Source organism: Meriones unguiculatus, chromosome 11, assembly GCF_030254825.1.
Source record: "Meriones unguiculatus strain TT.TT164.6M chromosome 11, Bangor_MerUng_6.1, whole genome shotgun sequence".
NCBI classification, from domain to species: Eukaryota; Metazoa; Chordata; class Mammalia; order Rodentia; family Muridae; genus Meriones; species Meriones unguiculatus.
Genome location: NC_083359.1, coordinates 108,776,300 through 108,797,754, shown reverse-complemented (window position 1 = coordinate 108,797,754; position 21,455 = coordinate 108,776,300). Strand labels below are relative to the sequence as shown.

Below are 21,455 nucleotides of genomic sequence, written 5' to 3'. Positions count from 1 at the left end.
GCCCTAGGAAGTGGAAAGGGGACCCTAGAATTTTATCTGAAATGCCACTCAGCTATATATCTTGAAAAAGACATACAACATTTGGTTGTGGCACATTCATCTAAGAAAAGCTCCTAAAATCCTAATAAAATACACTTTTCCAAATTGTTGAGTCATTTCCACATCAAAGAGTTGTTATACACTAGTTTTGCAATAAAAATAACCTGAGAAACAGCGTATGCAGAGAATATTTAATTCTTGCGTTACGTGTTTCCTGGATGTCTGTCACAGCCATAGCTGGAGATCAGGTGTTAGATGGAGTTCATCCTTCAGGGAACTCCTAAAGGCGAGCTGAGACTGAATGAGGCACGTGACTTCATGCCTTCCTCCAGGCCTGGACCTGTTCTAACCATCCCCAAGTGGCTTCCACTGCTGAAGGAGACAGATGATCTTCAGTCACTCAGGAGGAGAAGGGAGTCACGGGGGTCCAGAGATGTGGGTGTAGGAATGATGGGGAATGAGACAAGCGCTGGGCCACCTCAGTTCAGCTGCTCCAGTGAGAATCGGAAGCTCTGTATTCTTCCAGAGACTCCAGCTCCATTCCCTCCCCAGACACTCAGGCGAGCAGTTCTGCCCTTTGTGGTTTCAGGTCCATTGAGAAGAACAAGTGTATAAATGTGCAAGAGATGCCAGATTGGAAGGGCTGCCCTGCCTTCCTGTTCTCCAACGGGTGATTTTAAAGTACACACCAATAACTCCTAGGCCACTAAGCACAACAGATTCGGTGTCATTCCAGCTTTGAAGAGCAGGCGCTCACAGCCTTCCGAGCCTGCAGAGTAAAATGATGTATCTCGTCCCCTCCACCCTGAGTCAACTGCTGCCTGGCCGGATTAAGGTGTCAGGTTGATTTGTTTTATACATCTTTTGACCATGCTCATTGAATATTTAGGAAGTTTCTCCAGCCCACACTGAGGCTGAGATGTCCCGTGGGAAGCATTAATCAAAGTCACAGAGACTCGTACACTCTGGAAACACAGCCTCTTTATTGAAGCGATTAGTTTTTGCAGTAACACATTAACACACTACAGAGCTTGCCTTTATAGAACAATTGATCCTTTGCTCGTAAGCACCGCACAGAATGCTCAGAATCGACTCTTTTAAAGTTGAATACTTTTCCTCCTTCTCCGTGAAGATTTGGAGAACGGCCTGCTTGCGTTTTGCTCTTGACCAGGAATGAAAAACAGAGCACATTTTCCTTCGGTGGAGGGGAAAGCCCCGCTCTCAGAGCTGTGGGCACTGCTCATTTCGCCCAGCTCCTGTTTGGAGTCTGTTGTTTGGGCCCGTTTTCTCTCTCTGGTATTTCCAGCCTCCAACAATACGCTTTAAATCTCCCTTTATGTCCCATTCGTACATAATGGCAAGTGCACTTACTTTTTTGTCCCCTCCATTAGGTCATTCATGACCATTCTAGAAAAAAAAAATACCCTTCTATTTTTCCCCCTACAGTACTCTTGTCCATATGAGACAATGTCTTGTAACAATACAGAGGCCTAATCTCCATGTCAAAGCAATTTTCATTCCCCAGTGCACAGCCTGCTATCATTTTGTAATGTTTTGTTTCTTGTTCTAAAAGAATTAAAAAGGAACAGTTAGCCGTCACGGGGGCCTGTAGGCCTTATCTCAGTGTCTGGAAATTTGGACAGTGTATTTTACTGCTGAGATAAATGGAAAGAAGTCCGACTTCAGCAAATCGTAATGGGTTTAAGTTCTATTGAAATCGGCCACCAGAAGATCAGATAACGGGGGTCCTTCAGTTGTCTTTCTAATCGGGTTCCCCGCGAGGCTGAATGGAGACAGAGCAGACGCACAGAGTGAAAATATAATTCTTGGGCAGGTTAAGTACATGTTTGAACTCTTGCAAGCAGAAGCGGTTTGCTGATGACTTAATCATTTTCTGGTCAATTATCTGTAAGGGCCCTTGCAACTCTACAGCAATTAGGATGCAAGATGGCCTTTTGGGAGGAACACCAGCCTCCTGTGCCTGTTTCCTTGTGACTTCCATTCTCTACCATAAATTTTCATTCACTTATTATCTTTGCTAGCAGAGAAACAACTTTCTGCAGTAATTACAGCCCCATACACACTTTAGCTGTCATCTTGTTGCAGCCTGGATAGTCTCAGGGCCAGGGTTTGATAAATGCTCCTTGTGGACTTTTGAAGGATTCATACCCTTTGCTGGGGGGCCCAGGGAAAGGAATGGCCCTGATGACAAAAGGCAAGGGTGTCTGTCAGCCTGCCCGAGAGCAAGAGATGGATTTATTGGTTTTGACTTAGCAAGTTAGGACACACCTGTCCTTGCCGTGAGGAAAGCAGTCAGTAAGGATGGGACCATTTGCCAGCATTCAGAAAGACATCTCCATTTCAAAGGTCAATGGGAAACCTGGGTAAACAGACTTTTAAAGCCCGATCACTTGGCATGGAAAAAAAAAAGTAATAAAGCTCCTATCTCTGCCATCTGTGACCTGTGTCTTAACCATGCCTCACAAATGGCACAGCCATCAAGGGAAGGCCTGGGCCTTCCAGCGCTAGTTGCAGGAAGCATAGGAACGGGTACCAGGCTCTCCCCAGACCACATTGGAAGTAAAGACTGTGGGCAAACTCCTCCATCGAGCGATGGGCATGGGATCACCCAGCACTGAAACCTATGTAAACCCAGTCCTGCCATTTTACTGAGCAGCAGGTTTCCTCATTGAAGTGGATTACCATGCAGTGACAGAATCCTTATTTTAAGTATACACACGGTGCGCTCCTGTGGAGTATATAGATGCCTGTGCTCTACTGACGACAGAAGAGTGGATTTTTCTTTAAGATAATTTAGAATGTGGGTTCTCCCCCCAAAGTATAGAGGGTGTGGTTTCTGTCACTGGATTGCTCCCTAGTTGTCTGTGGGACTCTTCTTTCCCCTTGCCGCCATTTTGGTGGTCCATAGCACCTCCCTTTCCAGGTAGAGCAGAGAGTGAAGGTGTATCAGTGCTCAGGAAAAGTCAGCTAGCGACGGGGCGGCGCACTCACGCTTCTCAACGTTCACCCCAACAGTTCAACAGGTGCATCACGTCCCAGCTCATCAAGTGGTTCAGCAACTTCCGCGAGTTCTACTACATTCAGATGGAGAAGTACGCGAGGCAAGCCATCAACGATGGGGTCACCAGCACAGAAGAGCTGTCCATCACCAGAGACTGCGAGCTCTACAGGGCCCTCAACATGCACTACAACAAAGCGAATGACTTTGAGGTAGGAGACAGTCTCCGGGCGTTCCCACCTCCTTTTGCATTGATTTGTTTCTGTGCTCTTTGGGAAAGGCTCTGAATCTGCTTTTGTAAAGGTTTACTTAAGCACATCTCAACAGTGTCAGGCAGAGCAGCAACCAGGAACTTCCCCTCACAACCATCGCGGCTCGCCCAGGGCCATTTCCATTCCCGTCCTCCATCTCAGCTTATATGGAGGACTCAGGTGGCCACAGGAAAGGGAGCTGCAAGGTCTGAAGTGAAGGGCGAATATAGGGTGCTTTCAGTCATGTTCTGGAGGAGCAGCTGAGCTAATGTGCACACTGCATGCCATGGTGACTGCAGAGGTGCTTCTTAAGAAGTCTAGAGATGGTGACTGAGTGGTCTGTGGTTTCCACCTTCACTTCAAAGTCATTTCCTTTATGGAAGGAAGTGGCATGAAAATTTACTAAGCGTATTTTAAAAGAGATCCATTCACATCTTTTTTATTTATTTATTTTTTTGATCAAAAACTTTTAGTTGCGTTTTCATTTATTTGTCCAGTGTGTACACACAAGTGTGCGACCTTGCGTGGGGGTGCACTTGAGCCGTAGAGTGGACATCAAGTTCAGAGGACAATTTGTGGGAGTCGGTTCTCTCCTTCCAAGCACATGAAGCCCAGGAATCAAAGCAGGGTCTTCTTTCATGGTGTCAAGAGCTTTGAGTCCATGAGCCATCTTGCCACCTTGCTTTGGTTTATACCTGTGTGTGTGCTCCTCTTACGTGTGTGTACGATCCTGACGTGTGCACAGCAATACAGACCATTCCCAGGAAGCCATATCCATGCAACAACGAGTCAGGCATTTCTTTATAGGCAAACAGTTTTCATCGACATGTGATCACCGCGCGAGACCGCAGAACAAGGCTCCCAGTGCTTACAAAGGCATTTGCTGAGACTGCGGGCCTGGGCAACAATAGCTGGAGTTTGGGGTGTGGTGAGAGTTCTGTAGTCGGAACCCCGGGGAAGGGTAGGCAGATGGCACTTGACAAAGTTGATCCATTCCTTGACTCTTCTTGGTTAGATGTTGCTTCTCCATGAGGGCAGGAATTCTAGGGACCTCATGCTAGCTAGTATTCTTGCTTTCTTCCTGTGGATACGCACCCAGGGATGCCCCAAAACATCTTCATGTCAAGGAAAGGAGGAACCCCTATGGTCTGGCTCTGTCTGTAAAAAGACCTGACCCACTCATATTCTGACTGCTTGTTCACTCCTTTCCATCTCTGCTCCCCGGTGCTTGCAATCTTCCCAAGGGGGAAGTCAAAGTTTTTCCTTGAAAGTTTGAATGGTTATCCAGCAAGCTATCGATTGTATCTTTATTGTCCAAGACCATTGTGTTTCTTGCACGTGTTGGAAACAAAATTTCTCTTCTGCTGAATGCATTAAAAATAGGGGAGTTCAGAGCCACTACTTTTGTATTCCTTTATTTATCATATGAGAGAGAGACAGAGAGAGAGAGAGAGAGAGAGAGAGAGAGAGAGAGAGAGAGAGAGATGGAGAGTGCAGGAAGGTCAGAGGGCAACTTGTGGGAGCCATTTTTCTTCTTTCATCATGTGAATCCCAGAGATCGAACTCAGATCATCAAGCTTGGCAGCAAGTTCTATTACTACTGAGACATCCGACCTCCCCTCACCTAAAACCTATCTTTTCAGAGTCTCCGTTGTCACGGTACTGGTTGATTGTGTGGGCAGAATACAAGCAAGCTTTACCTTCCAAAGCTGGAGTCATGACAGTGGCTAGAGTTTTTAAGAAATCTTGTGCAAGAACTTGGCTTCTTGTTCCTTCTTTTCCAAGCCTCTACACCAGGAGCAACACATTCTTACTGGGCAGATGCCTCAGCCTTAATTAAAAAAAAAAAAAAGCTACCCACTGTTCATGAGTCAGTTTCTTATCATATGCCAGAGGGGACAGGGCCTTCAGATGCACATTGGGATTTCCGGGGCACTTAAACCTACCTGCTGGAATTTAATCCCCTATTCCCAGCACAAGGAGCAAAATGACACAAACAGGGGACACTGGCATGGAGAGGCACCCAGCAAGTTGCTGCATTTAGCATCATCCAAAGCCTCCTCCGTGTGATTACCATCTGATAGCTCTTTCTCTGTGAATCACATCCACTTCCAGCCAGGCCACCTCTCCTTTATCTGCACAGGCTATTTTAAGAATGCTCGCTACAAGGAGAATGGGGCCTAGGCAGGAATCCTGTCATGTCTCCTGTGACTTTGGCCAAGTTGTTTGACTATTCTGAGGCCAATTTCTCCTTCAAACCAAAAACCAAACCCAACTAACCAACCAGCTAAACAACAAACAAACAAAACATGGGCTCTTACCAGAAATGTGTAGAGCAAGGCTCAGCAGCACAGTCTCCGCCCTGACTATTCTACACACAAACTCACCCGTGTGTGTGTGTGTGTGTGTGTGTGTGTGTGTGTGTGTGTGTAAACACACACTCATACACACTCATACGTATGGGCACTCACACACACAGGCACTCACACACATGCACAACACTTTCACACAAACACACCACGACACAGGAACACACACACGCACACACACACGAATGCATTGGCACACACACATTCACACAATGCTAAATAGTTTTTAACGAGGCCTCTCAGTTTGGCACATTAACTTACAAACCTTCAGATAAGGGATCCCTCCTTTCTGTGCCTTTGAGCGTAGAGGTCACTGCTTAAGTGAGATGCTTAAAAAGCCAGCATTCTTATCTCTGTAGCTTTGCCAGTGTGGGCTGTGGCTGTGAGCCAAAAGTAGCCCCGGCACCTTTTGCCGAATGCCTGGGCTGATAGTGCTCACAGCTTCACTCTTGCATTGGAGTTTCTCTAATCAACTAAAATAGCTAGTGGTTTCTGCCTTGGCTGGTGGGGAGAATGGAAAAGTGAAGAGTCTTGTCTCTGTCTGAATTTTTAAACAGAGGTGAAGCTTAGCAGAGAGATGTTTGTCTTGCTCAAAGATCCAGTCAGTACAAAGGAGGGGACTGTCCCTCTGTTAGCCGCTGACACCATCCAACATCTAATGGGTTAAATTTCCTCCTAAAGCTGGGGACATGGAGACGCTTCAGTTGGTGAAATGTTTTCCAGACACGCACAAGAACCTGAGTGTCAATCTGCAGCACCCATGTAAAAGCTGGGAGGAAGGGAGACAGGCAAATTTTCGGGGCCCAGCGGCCATGCGCTCTAGGCTCAGTGAGAGGCCTTGTCTTAAGAATAAAGTGGAGAGTGATAAAGCAAGACATCAGATACCAATCTCTGACCTCCATGTGCACATGTGAGTGTGGTGGTGGGGGGCACACATGCAGGCTTCTCACAGGTTGTGTATAGCAGTAACGAAGTAGCCAACACCTGTTGTCTGGTTACTGATGTTCCTTTGGGGCATGCATGGTAGTAGCTTCCTTACTGGAGGCAATAGCAGCAACGAGGACACAAACAGAACAATGAGAGCAAAGCTCGACTGCTCTCTAAATTATCCCAAGTGGGTGGGGCCCACACGGCAGACAAGAAGGCAGCGGGGCGCTCTGACTTGGCACTTCTGTACTAAGGCATTGTCTTCCATGCTTTCTCTCAGCCTGGGTTGTACCCTCCAGCCTGTGTCCTACCGGTTGTGGTACCTCTGTCATTGCTTAGCAGCCCCCAGCCCACAAGTGCCTGACGCTGATGGCTTTTCAGGCCAGAGAGGTTGCTGGTCCCTGCCCCAGAGAGAAGTGAGACAGATGAGGATGGTTATCAGTGGCTAGGAGGGAGTGGCTTGCAGGGTTCCCTCTTCTGGGCAGGCACTTCCGGGCCTTTCTGAGTCAGGACCTTCTAAGTGACAGGAGAGCTTACTCTGCCTTTTGTATCAGCTTTCACAATTGCCAGGACTCTGGGCACATCATCCAGGCTTGGAGTGTTGAGAGTTTGAGATGACCCAGGGGATGTGGAAGAAGACACCAAAGGGGGGAGAGAATGCCGCTTTTAGTTTGCGCTGCAGGGAGGGTAGGGGGCGTTTCTGGACATAAGTGTACAGAAGTGTCCAGAGGAAGCTGTGCAATTACAGCAGCATATTTCACTCCTGCCTCTCTCGTTTAATGAAATTGGCAACGAGAAACTCATCCTTCCAGGTGTGACCGCCTCTGTTTCCCAGCTTCGTTCTCACTTCACTTTGAAGAGCTTCCAAAAGAGAAAAAAAAATATATTTTGTATAGGCAGGGAAAGGAGGCTTGGCAGTGTTCTCCAGTTTTTAGATCATGCCCGCACTTCCGACTTTGGGGGCCAATGAAGTCAGATCTTATTGCTTTTCTGTTTCCCCCTCAGCGGTGGGAATGCTTCCTGTCAGTTTCTGAAGCTGGCTTTCCAGTTTGTGAGGAACCCAGGCTCGGCAGCAAATCTGTGCAGCTTGGGTCAATCCCACCATTTCTGGGGCCCAGAGAGCTGTGGTGTCTCTGTGCTGCCTTGGTTGGCTACCACTTGAATGCACCTCAGAGGACAGCATGAAGTATAGGCTGGAGATTGGGGTGACATGAGTGTAAGGTGAGAAGAAAATATGGTGACAGCCATCTGGCGCAGGGGACCCACTTTCCCCGTGGGTACCATGAAGTGGTTCCGTTGTGGAAAGCCAGACCCCGTCACTGGCCCCCCACAGGTTAGTCAGTGAACCTGTAGGCAGAGTCCAAGTTCCCAGTAAGACTGACTAATCTCCTTTGCCCCTTTTTAAGGGCTCAGGTTGGGGGCTGGAAGGCTTAGAAATAAATAGAACCAGGAACTTAATTCATTCATTAGTGGGCTGGTAAATGCCGCTTCCTACGGTAGCAGCAGGCATAACATGTCACAGGGTATAACCATCACAGGGCCTGTGGGTTTGACATTTCTCTAATGACACAAGACAGGCAGGAAGAGTACTTCTGTGGACTTCTTCGTGTACTTTCTCACTTTCTTCTTGGACATTGAGACATCCCCCTCGGCACACACCCCCCTCGGCACACACACCCCTCGGCACAGCCTGAAGTTATCATTGCCCCACCTGTGTTTGCTTCTAACCAGCCCTTGCAGACTGGGTGCGCTTGGAAGCCTTTCCATAAAGAAGCAGGAAGACAGGTGGATTTTGGAAGCACTTCCCTCTGCTCCGAAGAGATACTTAAATATGAGCGATGGCTTGGCTAACTGGCGCTTGACTGAAAACCCTTTACAGCTATTGCTGTCTTTTGGCCTCAAAGCCACTAAGCCATTTAAACAAGCTCTACACAACACACTCTTAGTGGGTGGCAAGGAGGAGGAGAACCACTTCCCATTTCTTCCCGTGCCAGTCTCACTGGTGACAAGCCAAATTGATCTTTTAAGAGACTGAATAAATGATCCCTAAATACACGTATACACAGGGCTGACGGGGAAGGTAGTCCCACAGAACGGTCCCTTGAAATTGAGGGGGGAGAGGGAGGAGAGGGCAGGGTGGGCAGGGGGCTGGGAGTGGGGCTGGAGGGCACACCCTCACCCAGTGCAAGGCGCCGCTTCTGGGCTGGTTCTAAGATTCAAAGTGTTCATCAGTATAATGAAGCAAGGAGCCCATTGATTTATGGTCTGTTTAGCAATATTGCATTTTTTTTAGCTCCCCATGTCTCTTTTTGTCATTGCGCTGCATTCAAGCACAGTCAGAGCAACTTTAAAACCCCCTTACTCAACAGCTTTATCAGTGATAGCATCCCATGACCTTTCTCAACATTCTTAAAGAAAAAGGTAGCGCGTAATGTCGCTCCACTTTGCTCATTGTCCTTTGTTGGGGTGAACAAAGCATTTTCTACAGTGGCTATAGCACGTAATTATACAGCTTTCAATAGCAGTGTCTTGGCACATATCAAAGTTCAGAGGAGCCCTTAGAAAAAAAAAAAAGATGTTTTGTGGCAGCCTAGGGAGGGTCTCATCTTTCCTTCAGAAAATAGTTCAAGGCTCTTCTGTCTAGCTTCCCTACTTAGAGCTTTTTCCCCTCCTGCTTCATAAAGTTTAAAGGGGGTTCAGTGGAGTTCTGTGATCTATTTCCTTTGAAAGATTGTGCCTCGGCGCACAGAGGCCCTTTGACTTCAAGAGTTCGTGGATCCGTGTCTTTAGGTATCATGTGTCTGACCTTATCAGTTACTCCATTTAATGTAGGAGAAAAACTCTCAACTCTTTGTGTTTGTCTGTTTTGCCTCTGTGAAATGATTTGGTGAAAAGACCATCCTTTAAAACATACCGTGGAGAGCCCATTTCTGACTGTAACCTACCCTGTGGCTTTTTCTCTCTTTAAAAAAAAAATTGTCCTTGTGTTTTGTGTATGGGTGAGTTCACAGTGAGAATAGAATTATACAAGGGCGGACGCACACACAAAAAAATCTTTGCTTTTCTCCTGCTCACCCCTCCCATGATCTGTTGGCTCCCTGGCGGCAGTACCCCAACAGGCAAAGCATTTAGCAAGCACAGAGGTGGCTGCTGGGGTGCTGGGGCAGTGGTGGGCTTTCTCTCGCTCTGGCCTACCCCTAAGGCCTTCATAATTAATTGTCCTTGGAAGATGAGCGAAGTGTGAGGACAGTGCAGAGGGCTGGCTATTGTCTGACTTGCAGTTCTCCTGGCCTCGCCTCTTTCTTCATCCCACAAAGGGTTATCAATAGGACTGAGAGCGTGAGTTCCCTCCTGAGAGCCGCTGGTGGTGGTGGGAGCTTTTGGTGAGATGTGGCTATTGTGTTCCATCCATCCCGAATGTCTGGAGAAGTTCTGACGGCACATTGAAAGGCAGCCTGAGCATGTGGCCTGGATTCAACAGTCACACAGCAGACCCAGAGCTTGCTGGGACTTGCCCCTCCTATTTCACCTGGATGACAACTTAAAATCCAATTTTCTCATTGTCCCCCACAGGGCAGTATTTGGCGTTAACAACTTTCTTCCTTGTCAGTCACAGGGCAGGGTATCCGCTATCACCTGCTCCTTTCTCTTCCATCTATCCATATGAATTGGCAACAGTGTTTCCGCAAACAGCCTTTTTGGGTGAAGCATCCAAGATTAACTCTTGAAAATAGAATATTCTAGTTTTAAAATGCCGTTTCACCCTCCAAGATTGCCTTAAGCCAATCTCCAGGGCTGTTTGGTAACATGACATAAAACAAATACAATCTGTTCCCCGGCCCCCTCCCACTTTTGGCTGAAATACAAAGTAAAGATGGAAGGTGGAGGCAGCTCTTGGGAAGAAAGAAGGGCTCCGTGGCTGATCATTAGGCTGCTTTTTTCCTGTTAACTAGGGTGAAGCCAAGAAAAACAAACATAACCGCTCTTCCGAAGAGTTGAACTAGCAAATTAGGAAGGTTTAGTTAGATTCACGACACTGCAGAGCGCTTCAAGTGGCAGCTTCAAGGCTGATGGGAGCCATATTGAAAAGAAACCCATGTCCCTGACAGTGATTCTGTGTGGATGGACAGGCCTGCAGGATGGCCACCGTCGACGTCCCGGTGGTTCTTTGGAAATACTCACAACAGACCTTTCGGTGTTTGAGGAGGACCTGAGTGTGGGCGTTGACACACTCAGTAATACAGTCAAACCAGAAAGGGGTCATAAAGAATTAAAGTTCTCCTTATGAATATTTCATGAGGAGCTAGGAAGAGGGACACTGGTGTAGAGAGTCCTTTGTGCTCGGAGCTCTTCTTCCGGCTCGGAGCCATTGTTCTTTCAACCTCTCCAACAGACTTTCACTTTCAAACTGACAAAAGTCACTTAAAAGCCAGACAGCTGTACTAACACACCCACCTTACTGAGAGCAAGAGCCACCAGGGCAGGTGACAGGGCCTGCTGGGAGAGCTTGTTTAAAACATGAACAGAGCCTGCCTGCTTTCCACCCCATGCTTGGTCCTTGCTTTACCCGCCGACTGAGGCTAACCCCTTTGTTGGTGGTGGTGGTGATGGTTCGTGTTCTGCCTCCTCACAGGTTCTCCAAAATATTTCTTGCATTTTTTTTTTTTAATTTTCCTTAGGCCTTAGGTTGTGAGCAGAGTCACACAGGACAGAAGCTGCAGACATTAGAGATTCCCTCCCTCAACTCTCTGATACCCCATCTCTGCTGGCCTGTCTATATTCAGCCTCCACCATTTACTGCAGGCCTCGGTGAAGTGGTTCAGATTTCCTTTGCCTCATCAGCAGTAGCTGGGATTGGGTGAGAACCCAGGCAAAGAGGGACACCCACCCCACCTGGGAACTTGAGCCTGGGACCTGAAGCCCTGTGTCCCAGCCCTCCAGGCCACCGTCGCTGCAGCCATGGAGAGTCCTCCCCTGTCACCTTGTGTACAGTCTGGTCTGTGACACTGATGGTGATTATGTCATTATTTTGCTCTGGGGGCCCTGGCACATCTGCAGAGCCCCAGCGCATCTTTGTTGCGCTGGCACACGTCCCGCACAGCAAATGCTTCATTAGCCCTGCTGCCGGCCTCCTTGCCAGACGCGAGTGCCCAAATCCAGGCTTCTTTCTGCTCCATTCTTTTGTGTGGCTGATGAACGTGTGTTCATCTTCCCAGTTCTTCCCCGTTTTCCTCGACTTCTGAACTCCAGATGGCCCACTTTTCTTGCCCAGATCAGTCCAAAGTCCACAGAAAGAAGCAAGGTGGCTCTGTGGCCCTGAATCCACCCCCAGTCCTCACTATCTTTGCTGATTTTTCGCTCCCCATGTGACTAGTGACTTTGAATGGCTCCCCACCGCCAGAACTAAGGGTTTTCAAACTTGCAATTTGAAGAGATAGGAAGCCCCCTCCCCCAGTCTGTGATGGCAGGCAAGGTTAAGATTAGGGTTTGTTAGAAGTGTCCTAAACCTTGGAAGCCTCTCTCAGTTCTGCAAGCCTTCTCTTGTTCCCTGCAGCCTAGCCTGCTTTTTGCCGATTTTTACCAGTTCTCTGGAAGCTGGCTGTATTGTTCCGGGTTCCCTTTCTCTTCAGGGGCTTAGACTCTTCACCCCCATCTCTCATCAGAACCCACTGCTCCCTGCCCCCCAACAATTGCCTGTTTTTAGATGCTTGAAGTGATAACGCTTGGCTGTTTTGGAAAGAAGCTGAACCTCTCTCTTCCCTTGAAAGAGTTAGCCCCCACTCGCTTAGCAGGCGCAGTCTGTGAAGGTGTGTGGCGCCTCCTCCCCTAACCAAAGTCCATTCAGAGCCTAATATCTTGGGCTGTGATGACGAAAACATAATTGGTATGTTTAATTTCCCCTTAAATTTGAATTAATTGATCTGTGTTCTTGTGTGACAAGCAGCCTCCCCATAGAGATTTAACCATTTTTCAGTCCCTCAATCGTTCGGCGTGTTGTCAGTGTCTCTAGGCAAGCAACAATATCATACAATTTTAGTTTAAGGTGTAGTTTAAAGAGTTGGTTTGTATTTTTATGGTGCTCATGGTCGAACCGTTACCCTGAATTCTAATTCAGAGTCTTAAGACAAAGACCTTGGTAAGGATTAAGGAGAAGCTCCTCCAGAGAATGAATTGTATTGTGCTGGTTTCCTGAGACATCCCAACACATTCCAAAATTGGGCACAAGAATATGCATGAGTCCTGTTCAGAATATTCATGAACAATCCAGCTGACAAGGTGCAGAGGGAGGGGCTTGGAGGGATCTTGGACCACCCAGCCCCACGTCAGCCCAGGGAGCTTGCCAGGAGAGGCTGGTATCCGTCATTGATTGACTCCTTTTCAAATATACCTCCCAGGATTGGATCATTTTGGTTTCACACGAGGGCTTGTTAAAACCTTTTAAAAAACTTAACCTCGTTCTCAGGCTATACCACTTCTCAAAATAATAATTCTCTAAATTTATTACCTGCTGTGAAAATAGTCTGCTGTTTTGATAGCTCTGAGCATGACTCCCTTGAAGCTGCAGAGAGATAGATCTTTGGGATACGCGGACAGGGTCACAGCCGTCATCTCTATTTCCCTTCTGATTTCACAGACTTTGAGCACTGCTCCCTCTTAGTCTTCACCTCTGCAGATTAACGAGCAGTAATCCCTTTAAAAAGCCTAATCACGTGCAGTCAGTGGCTGCCCTGTCGTTTTAGCTGTCCTGCGAAATGTGTTTATGCCTGGTGGTGTTCCTCCCAGGGATGGCTTCGGGGGCCAAACCACAGGGCAGAATTCCAGGTGTGAGTGACCAGACTACGGCTGAGGACTGTCCCCTGCGCATACCCAGTGGCACTCTGTGGACTGTTCTACAAATGCGTCCTCAGAAGTTGGACATCTCAGTACCTCTTTTTACTTCTTTTCTCACGTTAGGGACCAAACCCAGGGCCTTCTACTTTGTAGTCATCCACTCTGCTACTGAGCAACATCCCCAACCCCTCAGGGACTGATTGGTTAAAATGACCACACTGACTGTGGGACTCGGCTCTACAATGCCTGGCAAGTTCCGGTCCATGGAGTTTTGTGCACAGGACACACCAACCGTAGGAAGAGTGGACAGGTACACCCTGCTGCCCATGTCCTCAGAATGTCTGTAGATGAAGCACTGTGGCATTCGACTTTATGGGGAAAGCCTTAGTCTGAGATGTGGATCTAAAACAATGACAAAGGTGGTGGGAAAATGCTGGCTTTTCTGTATTCGGTCATATGCAACATGCTTATTTCTAAGCGGCCATTATTTTATAAGCAGGTATCACCTTGCAACCTTAGGAAAACACTCTGGGAGGCTAGCCACCATGGTGGCCCTGACCAGCATTAGAGAAGAACTTCAAGTACATTCTGAAGCCTGTCAGGCCGGGATCCAGGCCGCTGTGCTGTTGGCTTAGAAATGCTGTCCAGTGTTTTGCCCTCTCTGTGCTCATGTAAATGGAGATGAAATTGTGCCTACACAGAGTTGTTGGACATCAGGACACCCTCACAGGGATATTAGCACAAAGTGAATCCTCGGGAGGCCCCTTCTTTTATTGGTTTGTGAAGCCAGGTGATGTAGGGAGAAGCAAAAGTGACACAGTGAACAACTGGGAAGGCACAGATGAGACCGAGGCTTACTGAGCTACTCTAGACCTGGGGAGGCAGAGGCAGAGACGTTTCGGGTTCAGCTAAAAATCCAGTTTCAAAACAAAACAAAACAAAATGCCAGTGGGAGGGATGAGAAGGGAATAATTCAAAGCTGTCAAAAAATACGAAGCTGTCAACCCCTTCTAAAACATGGTGTAGAGCAACTGAAGAAGATACCCAGACATTGGCCCCTGGCTTCTACACCTGCATGCAGGCACGCACACCCACACATGGAAGCTCCTCGTCGCTACATCATCAGTAGCCCGACTATTGCATCACTTCCTTCTGACCCTGAACAGCCAACAAAGAACTCCCACCAGAGCTGGGACAATGTGGAACTAGTTTCCAGAAGACGTAGTGTTTCTTCCTGTCCTGCTCCAGACATGGCCGTGAGGGCACTGCCATCCTGGATGGCCTGTGGACTCCGTGGGCTGCTCTGTCCCAGAAGGGCAGGAAAGCTGTGTGGGGTGGGGGTGGGAGTGTAGGAAAAAGACCGGCTCAGCTTTGTTCTGACACTGCAATGCCATGAGAGGAGAGGACATCCTGGTTCTCTCACGAAGCTCCCAGAGCCCTCATCACGCTGCAGAGCTGTGAGCTATGAGTGCTGAGGCCCTGGGAATCCAGATGGCATCCACGTGGGGCCACTTCTACCCACATGACTCCGCACAGCTTAATTATCTCCACGAGTGTTTCCAGGGTGCTCATTTGCCTTTCCTCCCAAGGCCGCCTTCGCAAATCCAAATCTCAGCAGCACCCTTGGAGATGAGCAAATTCCCTTATTGGGATGATAGAGACTAATTTTTCAAATTGATAAACAATTGATTGACTGAATTGGCACAGACAGCACCCTTGCTGCTCACTTGGTTGACTTGGCTGTCCATACAGTGAGGTATCAGTGTAGCGTGTAGTTTGAATCTGTGTAGACTAGGAAAAGCTATAGACCTCAACCCCTGGACCAAGCAGTCATCATCATCCAAACACACCATTCTACACTCCCCCTCCTTCAAGGAGGCCTTAGCACGGTTTGAGATGTTCTGCCCATACTGCAAGGCCCGATGAGTAATTTCTCCAAGAGTATCTCGGGCTTTTTCTTGAAAGACCACGAATTATTGAGACTGCTGGTGGGATTATCTCTGGAGTTGTGCGCAGGCAACAATGTCTCATGGGATTATATGCTCCACATTTCCAAAGACCTGTCACTTCAGTGGCCTGAATATCCATGAGTGGATCTGGACTCGCTTCGCAGGAGGCACCCGGCATTACCTCAGGTCCCCTCAGGTGTCGGCAGTAGTCTGCCCAGCCTTCACGTGTTCCCTGGCCTACCCTAGAAACATGTCCCTGCTTCTCCAAGCCATTTATTGTGGAGAGATTTCAGTCATCAGACCCTCCTCTGCAGCTCCTGAAGCCCGGTGGCCCCTCTGTCTACACAGGGTTGGCCGTCTGCAGGGATCAGCTCTTCCACAGACATGAAATGACACAGTGTTTGTGTATGACTTGTGCACACCTCCTTCTTTGTATACTTGGAGTCTTCTGCGTGAAGGAGAATTCCCATTGCAGCCTCGAGGCCGCAGTTAATAAACGGCGCTGCTCAATAATAATGTTAAGGGGAAAAAACTGTGTATGTATTTGGAGAAGATACTTTTTTTTTTCAGACAGCTTTGATCTGAGCTTGGCTGCCTCTGTAGAAGGCCAATTCCACAAGCTCACCTTCTGTTTTCCGGAGGGTAGTTATGAAGTAGGCACCAATGGAATTCCCCAGATATACACCCCACCACAACAAAAAACAAACAAACAAACAAAACTTCTGGCAGAACAACAATTTTGTAGTCAAAATCAAGTGGTAGGATGAAGGTTGATAATCTGTCCTTCCCCACAAAAAAAAAAAAGCAGAGATTGTCTGGGGAATCTTCAGCCATTGTCAGCAACCCCCATCAAAAGTGGTCTCTGAGCCTCTGCTGATTCACACCTTGGCAATGGGCTTTCTTATTTCCCATGAGCAAATCTTTCCTCATTGCCCTGCTGAACCCCGTCTCCTGCCAGCATCTTCAACTCTGCTCACATTGTTCCATCCACCGGAACACAGGGCATGCCCACCAGGTTTAACATTGGCCTAAGCAGAGCTCACTTGTGAAGGGAACGCTGCTACTGAGAACAGTCACATGGAGCATTGTCCAGCAGGACAGAAGTCACTGTGGCTTAGCTCTGCCCCCGCCTCCCGCCACACAACATTGGAGCATGTAGGCCATGTTGATTTTGGATAATCTATCCAGGAATGACACCAAGCTTGGCTCTCTTTGCTTTAACCACCTCAGCTGTTAATTGTCGTAATGGAAACTAACCTCAAGAACTCCTAGCTTGTCCCAATACCAGGGGCACACACATCTGAGGGTGAGCCCCAGAGGGACAATCCTAGCTCCCAGCAAGAACAACTGGTATGCCCACAGAATTAGTATGCAACAAAAGAACATTTGGCATCTGGAAAATCTGGTAGACCTCAAGTCTGGCTAAGAACAGGGGGGTTATCTAACTATGACCTGCACGCCAGGTCCGACTCGTAGTCTCTTTTTGACAGCCCCTGTGCTAAGAATGGCTTTTGTGTTCTTCAGCAGTTGTAGGAAGGAAGATTGTGTATCTGAGAGCCAGCGTTTATCAAGGATGCCAGCCTCTGCTGGGGCTCACTCTCCTTGAAAATATGAACTAGCTGAGATCCTTCCAGCTTCTGAAGCCACAGAACTGCACGCCTGCTTGATGGAGTCACCTTGGTCTAGCCTTTGCCACCACAGCCTCATAGATGGGCAGTCCGAGCAGAGCGTTTTCAGGGACTTCTAAGATTTCAAAATTCTGTGACACATCTCTGGGAGTTGGAAGGAGATCCTTGATTTTAGTTTCTGATGCCTTTACTTGCTGTTTGTCTTATTTTTTATCTGTTTTAATTCAGATTCATTTTTTTGAGACATGAGAAGAATTTGAGAAGGAAGGAAAATTTACAACCCTCCCCCACCTCCCAGCAAATCCCAACAATTATGGTTTCCTAATGTGTCACTTCAAGACTTCCATTCAGGAGCAAATACAGTGGCTATTTCTACTATACCCTAGGACTGAATTTCAGCCCTACAAAATTAACGTGAAAAATCTTTACGGACGTCTTTGTCCCGCTATCAGGTTGCTAGTACCAACTTATCCGAGAGTATGGAAAAGATGAATTTGTTTATTTTACTCTCTGTCCACTCCCGTGTGTGCGTAGTTTAAATGTATGCGCAAATTCTTAACAGGGAAAAAAGATGGTAAGACATTTTTCTACTACCTGGGAGTCATGGTTGCTAAAGATGCTGCCCTCTAGGATCCTGTTTCTGGATGTGTGTGGTGTCAGCTTAAAGGTGTCAAAACTGTATAGTGGAGTTCTGAATTTTCTAAATACCTGGTTTGTAGAAGACAGAGACTGCCATTCAGATATGGAAACAGAGAAAATGCCCAGGTCTTTCTTCGCTTGTAGTCGATGCTGTTGTGGGCAGGAGTGCCGAAGGGGTGTCCAGCCCGCCCCCCACAGCAAGGTCCAGTTCCTGTGGTTCTTGTCCACAGGGTTTTACTGCTCATGCAAGGTACGTCCTTGCTTCTTCCTTGGCTGTCTCCCTGTGACTGCTCCTTTCCAGAGCGGCCTCCTTGGTGGACTCTGAGGGCTGTGGCATTGACGCAGAGATGCTGCTGGGGCGGCCTCAGGTCTTGCCTGGGAGTAAGCTGCCATGGGCCCAGTACCGACCATTGCAGTGGAGCACACAAAGGGACTGCTTTCCTCCAGCCAGCTTTGCTAATCACCCTCTGGCCGGCTGCGAGGCTCTGGGGAAGATCTTTACTAGGGTCTCTTCCTGGGACCAGGGCCGGTCCCTCAACCCCCACAGCCTTCCCACATTAACATGACATTGCCTGATGCGTGCAGGCTGGGAGCAGCTTCCACCAGCTGAACCCTCTGATCCCCAACTCACTGGAGAGTCTGGCTTTGGGATTTTGGCAAGAAGGCCTATAGCCCATGGGGTCAGCATGAATAAAGATTTCTTTCTTCCTTTCCTTTTTAAAAGTCAAACATCAACTGAAACTCTTCCCAAAGCACCCTCTGCCCCCTTCCCTCCCCCACCTCCCCCTGTCTCCTTCTCTCTCTCTCTCTCTCTCTCTCTTTCTCTCTCTCTCTCTCTCTCTCTCTCTCACACACACACACACACACACACACAAAACCCCCTTCTTTTAACAGTTCCTCACCTGAGAAAATCTACTCTGTAAAATTTGATCACCAAATCCATTCTGAACCAATCTTATCGTTTTGAAAGTGTGTTTACCCAGCTTTGTAGGAACAGACAGACTGTTTGAAGGCCACATACTTTTCAAACCTTGGTTGCAACACGTTTGCCCCATTTTGAAACTGTCTTCATCCAGCCGAGGAAAAGGAAAATCTGTTTGACAAAGTGCCACTCTGGCCAGTTTATCTTGTAATATGGCTTTAGCTCACCGGGTCTATTGATTTTCTTAAATTAATGTTTACAGAATGCTACTGAATTTTGCTCAACAGAACATTGTTCTTTTGTAGCTTTGTTTTAAAATAAAAGGGGGTTGGGAAAACACAAGGTACCTGTGTTCTTTTGCTTAAACCAAGGAAACACAGTTTTTTGTTTGGTTGGTTTTTCCTGTGTGTGTTTTGAAAACGTTTCCTAAGAGTATTTAGTCTTCAGATGTTTAAGGGGCTAAATGCATAGTTAGGAAATGGGTTCCCTCTTGGGGCCCCACATTACATGAGTATTAAGCTAATTGAATCCTCCAAGGTGGATTGAAAGTTGAATGTCCCTGCAGCGTAAGAGCGTGGGAGGTTTTCAGCCTAATATTCGTTGCTGTGAAGACCTCCCTTCTTTGTGCTAACTCTGGAGGCCACCTTCCTTCTTGCCACAGGTGGAGCTTCAGAGCATCCTCACCAATTCTCATGCTCTTTGGCCCTTTGGCAAGGACTCTGAACAGGTTGCCTGACCCTTAGACCATGGTGCTCAGGGTTATATATATTCACACTGTAAAGATGACTCAAAACTGGCCCTTCCTGAGGAAGAACGTGCTTTGCCTCAGCCAGTGTCACCAGGGAGGGTGAGAGTCTAGGTCCCAAGGATGAAACGAGCAAAGCAAAACACAGAGCATCTGTGCGTTTGGCCCTGCCAATAACATCACCCAAGCAGACCTGAGAGCATGGCTCGGAACCAGGCTTTGCTCGTGCGTATTAGCCACAGTGAGACGGTTCACAAGAGTCATGACTCTGTTTGGAACTTTCCGTCCACCATCTTGCTTGGGCATGCCTTCCCACGCCCATTACCTGAAGGAGGTGCCGGGAGAGAGTCTTTTGATGCACCCTTAGCACCTTGTACCTCGCAGGCTCCTGAAGGCCAGCAGTCTGGGCTGTCCCCGCAGCACAAGGGCATGCGTGGCTGGCCTCTTGGGACTGTGTTTCATAGCCCTGTGGTTTCTCTTTTCTGCTTCTGGCAGAAGTTAGGGTGAGCAGCACAGAGGCGAGGAGCCGAGATAGTGTATCTGCTCTGGCTGATTATCTCTGGGAAGAGCAACTACACCATCCTCCTTCATCCATCCAGGGCCACTCAGGGTTGCAGGACAAGTCCCCAGCTCACGGCACTGCTGTCAGGAAGCAGGTTTCTCCTTGATCAATATTTACTTAACAAACAGCAGGGATGGGCGAGTTTGTTTAGAGGACTCGTGTGCCCACCAGGGCGAATGGCTCGGAAAGAACTTCAGTGCTTCTCTCTTTCTCCGGGACCTTCATGCACCAGACACGCACACATGAGGGAGATGTGTCCTTTCTCTCCTGCACTCTTCCAAAGACATTCATTCAGAAGTCATCTGGAAAATGCCTTGGCGTCTCTGCTTGGGATGGTGATCGGACTTGCAGAGGGTTCGAGATATATGTTCAGTTCTGGATAAAGTTTTTGAGTCTGATTTCTCACCGCACCTCTGTGTAGGTTACACTTTTTGGAAAGGGCCCTTAGGATTAATTGTGATTGCATGCATGCTACCCTAACCACCTCCAGATAAGTGCAAGAGAAGAAACTGCATGAGAAAACAGTAAAAGTACTTTAACAAAGCCATATATATATATATATATATATATATATATATATATAAAACATGTGCTTACATGTGTGTGTATGTATTAAGTCCCCATCCCCCAAGGGGCTCTGCAGAGCTGCTTACCCAGCCCCAAGCCTCAGATGTGTTTAACTCTCCTGTAAATACAGATTCCCGGGATTCAGCGGTGCTGAAGTTGAGACCAGTTTTCTTTCAACTTCATTGATACAATGGTTTGCCAGCGCCAGCCCCTGCCTTCAGTGTGGGTGACTGGGAGGCATCTGCGGCTACTTTGAGAGGTTTTGTTTCCATGAATGGGGAGGGTCTGGGGGTGCTGGGGGTGGGGGGTTATTTATTTATTTGATTTGGTGAGTCCCAGAGTTGTAAAAAGCTGTGTGAAATATTCATGCAGAACGGTCTGAGAAGCCGGTTTCTGTTGTATTTACTGCACAGTAGAACAGCCACAGCGGATTAGTTCTACAATACCCGTAACAAAAGCCCAACAGCTGATGCATGTGATGTTAGGAGGTGACAGAACAGTTAAAGTATGCTGCTGGCTACGGGCAGGCCGTCAGCAGATGCAGACAAAAGGCTGTGACAAGAATAACTCTCTCTCCAAGGCAAGCAGCGAAGAGTATCCAAAATACCAGCACCCTTGTCTCCTTGACATTGTCTTCTTGCAGTCAGCATTTTATTGCCCTTTTATAGTATTAAAAAAAAAGTAGAGAAGGAAGAAGAAAGAAAAGCCACACACAAACTAATTCACCAAAATACAAGGCAAGGCAGCCCTTCCTCACCCCTCAGCCACCCCTGTCCATTCTTACAGATGACTTCCATTTTTATGTTGAAATTTGAGGGGGAAAATTAGCTTGAAAGATAAAGTGTCAAAAAGATCTTCTTACTAAGGTTGGAATCTGTTGATAGGCTGAGCCGGCCATTGGCTGTTGGTTCTTGAGGATGAGCTAGGGAGGGAGGCCTGGCTTGTTTTCTATCCATTTCAGTAAAGATGATTCTGTTGGTGAGCTGAAGCCAATGGTCCCGTTTTTG

At 47.7% G+C, this 21,455-nt stretch overlaps 1 protein-coding gene across 5 annotated transcripts in view; it reads left to right on the top strand.

Annotated features, from left to right (window-relative positions):
* Nucleotides 1-21,455, top strand: part of Prox1 (prospero homeobox 1) — a 50,974-nt gene that overhangs the window by 19,282 nt on the left and 10,237 nt on the right. For all 5 annotated transcript variants that reach the window (XM_060364910.1, XM_060364913.1, XM_060364912.1 and 2 more), the window contains exon 4: nucleotides 3,076-3,270. In XM_060364910.1, the coding sequence (XP_060220893.1) occupies nucleotides 3,076-3,270 (195 nt within the window). The remainder of the gene's footprint in view (nucleotides 1-3,075; nucleotides 3,271-21,455) is intronic.